Here is a 10,045-nt window from a genome sequence, read left to right as displayed (position 1 = left end):
AAATATCCTTTTAAAAAAAATTATAATTTTTAAAAAAAAAATTAAAAAAATTTATCAAACATCCTAAAATTTTTAAAATGATAATTTTCTAGTGATTTTTTTTCTCACCACCTTAGTTTAATTAATCACAAATGGTTAAGGAATATGAAAAAAAATTCTCTTAAGTGAGAAAAAAATTATAAAATGACAAAGTACATAGTTAATCACCATTAATGCTCTTCCAACTGCTGTTTTTTAGACATTATTGTGGCTTTCTTCTTCTGATTTATGCCCACGCTCTCTAGTTCCAGAAACTATCCTTCATTGTTTGCGTGATTATCTTTGGCAAACTTTACAGCTTAATGATGTTCACTGTTCATCCTTTAAACAGTAGATATTTGAATGGAAAAATATCAATGCTACTTTTTTTTCTCTAGTCTTTGGTAGATTTGGGAAGACAGGAATAATGATGTTTTCAATCTTATGAATTCTTGGCCTTTTAATAAAGTGCTATCATTAATCTCAGCATCTGATAAGGAATTAAAGTCTTTGTTTACTAAGTTTAACGGTGTCCATTTATCTTGCCCGAGCTCATCTTGGTCTCCTCCTCCTGGGGGGATGTTTAAGATTAACAGTGATGCTAATATCCATGGCGATTGTGCTGGCTTTGGCTGTATTATCAGAAACTCGAATGGTGCCTGACAAGGTGGTTGTATTGGGGTTCTGCCGCTAGGAACGGATCTTCGTTGTGAGCTTTTTGCTATTTGGAGGGGATTACTTTTGGCTTGGAAGGCAGGGTACAGGCAGATTTCTTGTGAGACAGACTGTTTGGAAGCTTTTCTCCTAGTCCAAGACCGTTTTATTAATATCCAAAGTGCTGATCATAATTTGGTTTCTAAAATTCATGATATTTTGACTTGGAATTGGAGAGCTGATGTCAAGATAATTCAGAGATCAACCAACCATGTTGCGGATGTTATGGCAAAGTTTGGCAGTGAATAATATCTCCCAAACTGAGTTGTTGGAGCCTTAGGAGGAGCTTCGCGTCTTACTTACAAGGGACTTAGCTGCTGGTTTTTAGGAGGCCTTCCTCTCCCTTTTGTTTCCTTTGTTTTCTTTGTTTTCCTTTCCAAAAAAATCACCATTAAGTGGTAAGAAAAATATTCTTTTAGTAAAAAAGATCTTATTTTAAATTTGTGTGCTTGGTAAATTTTTTAAGCAAAATTTTAAAAAATATTAAAAAAAAAGACATCATTTCCTGAGTAATTAAGCATTGCAGTATTCTAAAAATGTAACTCTCAAATTGATTGTAGTAAGTTGAACAACATCAAAAAAGTAAAAAAGCACGAAGAGGCATCTCCACTTTTTGACAAAATTGTTTTTAATAAGGCAGGCAAAATGTTTTTATGGTATCTATGCACTATGTAATCATTATGTGATGTGATATAGATTACTTTGTTTAATGGTAGATCATTCATATTCGGATATGATCGTGCCACAAGGTTATTATATATAGATGGTTTTTTTATTTATGTTCTAGCAATGCACAGGTTCTTTTACTAGTTGATAGATAAAAATATTTTTTTTATAAAAAATTTAAATGCAAAATTAATTTTATTTTTTTAAAATATATTTTAAAAAATGTCACTTAAAAAAGATCTTTTAGAAGTAAATCCAAACAAACCTTAAATTTGTAACTTCTATAATGAGAATTACTATCTTGATTTGAAGGTAAATTACACTCTTACTTTCTTCTCTGCTAACTATCCTCTTGATTCTTGAGTTGCAGACATTGTCAAATGAATGACAACAACTATCTATGTGCCTGAAAACTTTGTTCTCGTAGCATGACTTTACAATATTTTCTTGCCATCCTAGTAGCTTTTCTATTCACATATTATTTATTTATTTTTAACAAACAGACACAATACATCAATATTACTCTCTCTTTTTTATTCTTTAAAAAGATACTGCATAATCTAGTGGGAGATTGAGGGTTAATACCGGAAAGGACATTTAGACACCAAATCTCTCCGATTCCTCTTTAAATATAGTAAATATATAGTAGATTATTATTATTATTATTATTATTATTATTATATTCCGATGTCTTGCCCATTGAAATTCAGTTAAAACAGATTACTGTTTAAGGATATTCTGTCTCTGCCAGGATTAAACGGTAAGAAAAATTACAGCATCCTCAGTGGTACATCAGCCTTAAAATTGAGAGAGAACTTGCGCAACACATGAACATATACCACATTTATTTTGCTACAAATCCAGGATGAACACATTTCCTCAACTATCTTTGGATAACAGGTTAAATTTGCTAATAATATATACATAAAATGAAGCCTGTGCCACTCTAGGGACATTTCAAGAGCAACATCTTGAAGTTCCACTTGATTCTTCAAAATCCTTGATGTCAAATACCATTATACATTACATTTGAAGAAGATTATTCACAGTAACTGTGACAGAGTTTGTTCTCTGCAAGTCCTGCAGTATCAAACTAACTGTCATTTTGTATGCTCATACAAGTCTTTACACAATTGGAAATTATTTCATGATGCAATCACATAATATATTGCCCCCAATAAAAAGAAAAGACAAATGAAAGAAAAATACCTGGAATATTATGTCATCTGGAATATGAGGTAAAACCTCCCGAACAGTTTCGGCCATAGCAAGAATATTAGCCATATTATCATTTGCAGATTGCGAACCAGTTCTTCTATGTAAGCTACCTGATCCTCCTGACGGCCTCTCACCTACAGAAACGGTAGGATTACTAGAAGAAGCCTGGGAGGGATTAATAGGCCAGAGGCTCCAGGAAGCATCTTCAAAGGCACCCTGGGCATAGGTTTCTCCCACAGATGTTAGCTGCCTCATCATCATTTGAACTCTTCCTAATCCAACCGTTCTGATTGTTGTAGATGATGGACCAGCTCCATCAATACCCTGATTTGGCCAAGAATGCAACCAGCCTGAGTCCAGTCCTGCACCCCTAAATAAGTAAAACTTAACTCAGCAAAAAGTAGTGCATCATACACCGAGTTTGTAAGTAAAAACTAAAAAGGATTATGAACCATTATTTTCCTTTTTATGCATAATATCCAAAACTAAAAAGGATTATGAACCATTATTTTCCTTTTTATTCTCCCCTCGAACATTCTCTCTCCTATTAGTTCCAAAACTCATCCTCACCTATACTTTACTCAATAACAATTATGTCCCCCTTGACACCAGCCCACTCTCTACCCTTCCTAACAGGTACATAACGTTACATGGGACTGGGAATTACTAACGATACTAATATCTGGGGCCATAAAGAATTTATATCATTTTGTCTTCTGCATGATAAATTCTTTGAAAAAATATTGTATAAAAAAAATTATAGTAATATTATAACAAAAAATAGGGAGCTTCAATATTCTAAATGAATGCATCCATTAACACAGATTTAACAGTTCAGAACTCGCACTTTAACAATAAGGATTTTGCTAAGTGAAACTTGTTATGAATAAAAAAAAATAGTTTTCTTATTTTTTTTTTAAAAAAAAAAGAGAAAACAACTTTTTGACGTTTTGTGCATTTAATATCATTGAAAAGATCAGAACCTTCTCTTTTCTATTATAAAAAAATTACTTTTGCATTCTCAACAAGTATCTTAAGAGACTTATTAGTTATTAGCAAAACCCTAACAATAAATAACAGCCAGAAGTAACAGAGATATAGAAGACCACAAAGCACTGAGTGAAGATATAAACCTCCAAGGGACATTGTCTGCCGAGTTTGGTATATGATTGGGATACAATACTGCAGGCATGGTATTTCTAGCAGAGTTTTGCCGATCCAGTCCTGCATTTGTATTGCGTACCAGTTGCTCGTCACTAGATATTCCCCCAACATTGGAGCTTGTTTCATTTTCTGACCGGCCTGGGAAAAGAGGCTTTCGGCATGTGGGACAAGTATACATTTCAGTCAGGCCTTGATCCAACCTGAAATCAATTTAGCAAACAATAGTATCTAGCAAAACTCAACCAAATATAAAACAGAAAAAAAAAATTCAACCAAAGCATACCAGGATCTCAAACATGCAAGATGGAAAAGGTGATTGCAGTTTAACCTTTTTGCCTTAGCCATGGATTCCTAACATTAACCCACAAAAAAATGCCATTAACATGTATAACCAAAACAAAGATAACCCCAAGAGTAAGAGGTGACAAATTCGCATACTCTACAAATAGCGCATTCATCATCGTATGCTCTTAACTCCGCATCTGTCGCATCAGGAAGAGCAGCATTAAGTGCTCCTAGAGCTATCCTTAACCTATGAAAGCTTTTAATACGATTTATAATTGCACCAAGCAATGCCTGATCAAAACAAGACAAACAGATACAAAAAGAATTATTTGTAAATGTCTGTTATATTTTCATAAGTAGAATTGATACAGGATTAAGAATTACATATTTACCCGTATGTTTAGGAACAACACTGCGTCTACTAGATGAAAAGCCATCCCATGAAGACGCCATATGTACAGGTAATGGCCAAGTGCCATTAAAAATGTTGCCATATCGAGGAAAAACCCGAAGTTCCGAATAAGAGTTCCCTTCCATTCCAGTAAGACACCTGCAGATGCACCACTTAATAAGGAAACTAGAACTACATTCACAAAAAACAAAAAGTTGAAAGGTAAACAATATATATTCAAGAAGGAAAATACAATAAGGACAAAAAAATTTCACAATAACAGGACTATTTTACCTATTTCAACCATTTATATGGACAGCAACAACAATAAAAAATAAAAATAAGAAATAGAACTAGGTATTCTGAACCAGAGGAAATAAAAAAATATAAAATATAAAATGAATGAGATAGTGGAGGCAAGACATATCCATCAACTCTAATTAAGATAAAAGAGGTGTCAGGTGCCTAGAAGTTAGTAAGGTGTATGTAAGGGAGGGATAAATATGAAAAAAAAAATATCATTTTCACTCCTCTGAGTGCATATTTCTGAGATAAAACCTCCACCACAAAGGGTTAAATTGGCCACATCCAAATGGTCACTTTTTATTTCAAAAGATAGTGTTTCACGAATATGCACTTTCAACAGCCACATTCCCAAATCCAGTCCCATAACCTGATACATCTCCCTCTTCCAGCTCCACTCCTTCATCCACATCCCATGCCACCAGTCCTACCTCCTCTGTACCCATTCCAACTACATCCACACCTATCTCAAATCTCCTCTCCTTCATCTCAGTCCTCTTCTAATGACATCTGTAGCAATGTGCCATATACACCATGGTTTGGCCTACCTGATTGGAGAATAATTCTCGCACATTTGATGATAGATTTTCAAAAGCAAGTTTCTGTGAGACAGGGTTACTCTTCGACCCATTTGCCAGTGTCTGTCCTTGTACAGATCATCATAATGATTGGTCTCCTATTAGTGAAAAAGCAAAATATTCTTGTTCGGACAAAGTGGTAACATTAATGCTTTGTTATCATAAACAATAAAATAAGGAAAAGCAAGGTGCAGAAGATACCAACTTAATAACATTGCAAATTAGTCATATAATTAGAACATCCAAGATGTGAGTCAGAGATCCAATATTTTGTTTAAAATAGAAAGAAGCAAATTCGGGATGACTGCAATCATGTTGATGCATTATTAGAAGTTTAAAGATCAAATTTAAATCAAAACTACCTGCTGTTAGTGTATTAAACAGTTTAGGCATTTGGCAATCACTGCTGTTGCAAGCTGAATGAGGAAGCCATATGTCAAGGAACTGAAATCCATGCACCAAAATGGCCTACATTACGAAATGCACAAAACAGTATCATTACACCAATAGCCACTGCAAACATCAGAAACTAGACAAGTGAATCCCAAATCTGTTGTGATACATACTAAGTAGTAATACCTGTAGGGTCTCAAAAGCAATACTTAATGGCTCAAAGAATAGTAACAGATGCAGAGAGGACGGATCGCTTCTATATACTGACACACAAAACCTTATCCTAGGAGATTTAAAAAAAAAAAGCGTCAGGAGCATTCTTAAAGCAATAAAATTACAATAATGATGTTAATAGTACTTGGTTTAGCATTCGTGGAAATTAAATCTAAAATGGCTCTAAGGGCAGAATAATCATACTACAAATCCAAACAAGAAAAGCATGAACTGTAGATTGTTGGCTCCACAGAAATATATATTAGAGACTAGAACCAGGATTTTATCACAATGCAAATCCAAGAAGCAACATTAAAAATAATATATATATAAAACCTGCAGTAAAGATTCACTCCTCCTATTCATAACCAAATTCTCCTAGTAGAGTTTCCCTTGTAACAAAATTTAAATTAACCTTCAGTTGTAACATTCTATCAATTCCTACTACAACCGACCCAACTATTACTGATTCATCCCCCACTTTCCTTTTTCTTAATGGTTAATAAGAGATTCCCTATCCGTATGTTACATCCTTGAAACATAGAACTAACACCTTCAACCAAGCATTCCATAGTCTATTATGCCTCAACAAAAAAGAAACATGAGCAGTCAAAGCATGGCAAAGAGTACAAAATATGGAGATGCTGATGGATCTGTCAAAAGATGCAGCATAGGAAATTCATAATCACAATAACGATCAACTCTACCAAGGTACTCTGCCATGATTACCTACCAAGAGGAACGCATGAATGACTTTAGATTTGACAAACAATTGAGCAATTCATGCAAGTTAATTTTCCATTTATATAATCAATTAAATGTAAAATGCTGTCCTCACGCCTCAAATGCCTCATTGCTACCAATACCCTCCTAATAACAAGGGTGTTAAAGAACCAACATTCTTGTAATGAACGTTAATCATGACAATCATCACAACCATGGTGATACTATGAACAAGAATAACGTTCTAGAGGTGCAGAAAGAAAAGAATACCAGAAAACATCAATGAAGAAAACGAATAACAATGCTGAATATACACGAAGATATGTCCAAGGTGTCACAGATGGAGATGCATTCAGCCGCTCCAAACGATCTCTAGCCAAAGCTTGAAACATCTAAGCAACATAACAAGTGAATGACATTCTGTTTTGGTTTGCATTTAACAAAAGTCAATGCACTTATTTATATTTCATCTCTGATAAAACAGACCATACCTTTAAAGAACAGAGCACAGTCAACCATGTTGACCAAAGACCAGCCTGATATATTGTCGGTGGCACAATCAGTGGTAGAAATGTCCCCTGTTCATCCACCATCATGAATAAATAACACTTAAGCAGTGATAGATATAAGACTTATCAAGTTCTCACAATTCGTAAGTTATATAAATGCTTTTCATAATGTGGGTAGCGCAATTCAACTACCTCCATATTGTCACAATCTGATATTGGAACAATTTGAGTCTAAAGAAATAGCTAGCACTAATTACGTATTTTTCAAACTATGCCCGTTCTTATTTAAACCACAAACCTATGCAAGGTGCAGCAGTTAAAATTGGTGTCGACACTTGACAGCATATACACTGTTGACTTAATGCAGAATGCTAAAAAAATGGACAGAGTGAAAAAAGGGATAAACACAACATTGAGCTCAAGTCCTCTAGACAATGGAAACTAGGTTCACAGAGAAAGCGACACATACTCGGAACCTCAACCTCCTTTTTGGATCCTCCACAAAAGCCATAACTTTCACGGCATCAAAAACTACACTCTCCCATCCATCACAACCATGGGTAGATTTTCCATGTCCATTGCTGATGTTCACCAATGACCCCTGTTAGTCACACTACCGCGAGTCACAACTACCCCTGTTAGTCCTACTACCTCAACCTAGTCCTATCACCAACTAACTTTCTCATTCCCGTTTTTGCCATATGTAAGTTTCTTTTTCTATTTCCACGACTTGACTAGCAGGCGTCCCTTACACTATTGTTTCATGTGCGAAATACCACTCTAATATTATCTCAAACTTTGCCCCAATATAATTGGTTTACCCATCATCTTTACTACTTTGTCAAATCAAGATTCTCCTTTTCCTGGATCTTCAAAGGTGGTTCCACTCCATTAACTATATCCCCTTACCATTTTCTTAGCAAACTGGTTATTGAATCTCCCACGATAAAATCCCTTTCAGGTTTGAGATGATCATCCTCTCCAATCCTTTTTGTCTTTGCCTCCTCTACAACCTTCTTGACTTCAAAATTGTAAGACATATTTCTTTCATGTTCAATTCACTTCGTCCTACATGTGATGCTTTTCTTTTCATCAAACCTCCATTGTATTTCATAATCCAATCAAAAGCTACAACCTCACATCAACTAGAAATCGAGGACTGTGACACTTCAAACATTGATACAAACCATAAGTCTAGTCATCTAGAGCATCTACCACTAGTAGTACCATCTCAAATTATGAAGTTCCTTCATGCTCCACCTAGATGGACCACGTATAAGAAAAAACCCTATTCTTCAAATACTAGAATGTTCTTCCCGTGCCAAAAACTCCAATTCTGCCCCCTCACTCCCACATTCCATCTTATTCATATCTATGTAGGGATCCAAACATCGGGATTCTAACACCAATTAGTAGGAGCCTAGTATTCACTCAAGTATCAATGGAAAGAAAATTTTGTATTTATGCTAACGGAGGAGTTGAAATCTAATGAAGAATTCAACCTTCGGATCATCTATACAAACATGAAAATCTAAAACAAAGGAACAATTCGATGCATATCATAACAACACAATTCGTAAGCTGAATAAACAGAGAGAATCTGAATAACCTTGTAAATAATATAATTAACGAGTCGTTCAATTAGTTTACGAGTTTCAGAAGAATACAACTCCGTGAAGAACATAGCCTGCAAGTAACAACAACAACAACAAAAAAAAAGTCAGAAACAAAAAAAAAATCACCGACGAAATCAGACACAGCGTAACAGCATCGATTAGTTATAGAAATGAAATAAAAAGATGAATTAATCATAACTGACCATCACAAAATTGAGGAACTAAGTACGGAGTGGGAAGTAGAGATGGAATTAGGAGCGAAATTGAGTTAGCGAGGGAAAAGAGGATTGACCTAAACTGAAGGCAGTGGCCACGGCATACACCGAATGTGTTGATATTCAAAGAAAGAAGGAAGGAAAGAAAGGAGGAAGCTCACGATCTTTGCTTCAGAGGAGAGGATGCTTATTGCGTATTTGTTTTATCATATTTACAATTTAGTCCTCGAGAGGAAAAAAATGAGTGTAATTACCCAACTCAATCTATAAATTTTAAAAGCAGATATTTTTATTAAGGGTTAGGGACGCAGTTTTGGATTTTTAGGCCAGGACTGTTTTTTCATTCTCACACACGTGAACACTGAACTATTATGTGTGTGAGTTCATGTGCCAATTCAATATTTTTTATTAGTGAATTCTATTAAAAAATAAGTTAAATTTTAATTTGGTCGTTAAAATTTGGTTTGATGCTCAAAATGACCTCTACAACAGAATTTTTAAATTCGTAATCGTGGTTTCCACTTGTCTCTGTAATCATCTCCTCACTGGAATGCTAATCTAGCACAATTGCATGACATGGTGAACATTATACGGCACATTGGTTTCGCGCCCAAACCTTTAGAAAACCACGTAATGAAAGGATTTTCTTGATGTTTTGCAATTTATGATAGTCGTAGTGGAAAAAAAGAGTTTTAACCCACAAAAAACTGAAACGACATGGTTTCCAGAGGGTTTGGGTGCAAATCCAATGCATCGTCGTTTAAGTAGGGTCCACTATATCATGTAATTGCGTCAGATTCCACGGTGACGAAAATGATCGCAGGGGCAAACCGGAGCCACAATTGTAAATTTAGGGGTTCTAATTAGGGTCAACAAAATTGTGAGGGTCATTTTGAACATTGAATTAAATTTCAGGGTCAAATTAAGATTTAACTCATCAAAAAATTGACCGAAGACTATTATATATTTGATAAAAAAAATATTAAAAATTAATTTAAATATTAATTTACATATACATATATAAACTTATTTTATACTA

At 34.7% G+C, this 10,045-nt stretch overlaps 1 protein-coding gene and 1 long non-coding RNA gene across 2 annotated transcripts in view; both read right to left on the bottom strand.

The window, feature by feature from the left end:
* Window positions 2,104-10,045, bottom strand: part of LOC107622906 (E3 ubiquitin protein ligase RIN2) — a 9,310-nt gene continuing 1,368 nt past the window's right edge. The window contains 11 exon segments of the mRNA XM_021114815.1: window positions 2,104-2,478; window positions 2,608-2,986; window positions 3,750-3,980; window positions 4,064-4,131; window positions 4,219-4,356; window positions 4,458-4,615; window positions 5,700-5,805; window positions 5,917-6,013; window positions 6,937-7,058; window positions 7,158-7,244; window positions 8,785-8,862. Of these exon segments, the coding sequence (XP_020970474.1) occupies window positions 2,422-2,478; window positions 2,608-2,986; window positions 3,750-3,980; window positions 4,064-4,131; window positions 4,219-4,356; window positions 4,458-4,615; window positions 5,700-5,805; window positions 5,917-6,013; window positions 6,937-7,058; window positions 7,158-7,244; window positions 8,785-8,862 (1,521 nt within the window). The 3' untranslated portion in view covers window positions 2,104-2,421.
* On the bottom strand, window positions 6,069-6,930 carry LOC110268527. Its single transcript, XR_002356570.1, has 2 exons — window positions 6,673-6,930; window positions 6,069-6,321 (listed from the first exon to the last, which is right to left on the bottom strand). It is a non-coding gene; the product is annotated as an uncharacterized LOC110268527 (long non-coding RNA).

The sequence above is a fragment of the Arachis ipaensis genome, chromosome B10, assembly GCF_000816755.2.
Source record: "Arachis ipaensis cultivar K30076 chromosome B10, Araip1.1, whole genome shotgun sequence".
NCBI lineage: Eukaryota > Viridiplantae > Streptophyta > Magnoliopsida > Fabales > Fabaceae > Arachis > Arachis ipaensis.
This window is presented reverse-complemented; position numbering and strand designations above follow the sequence as displayed.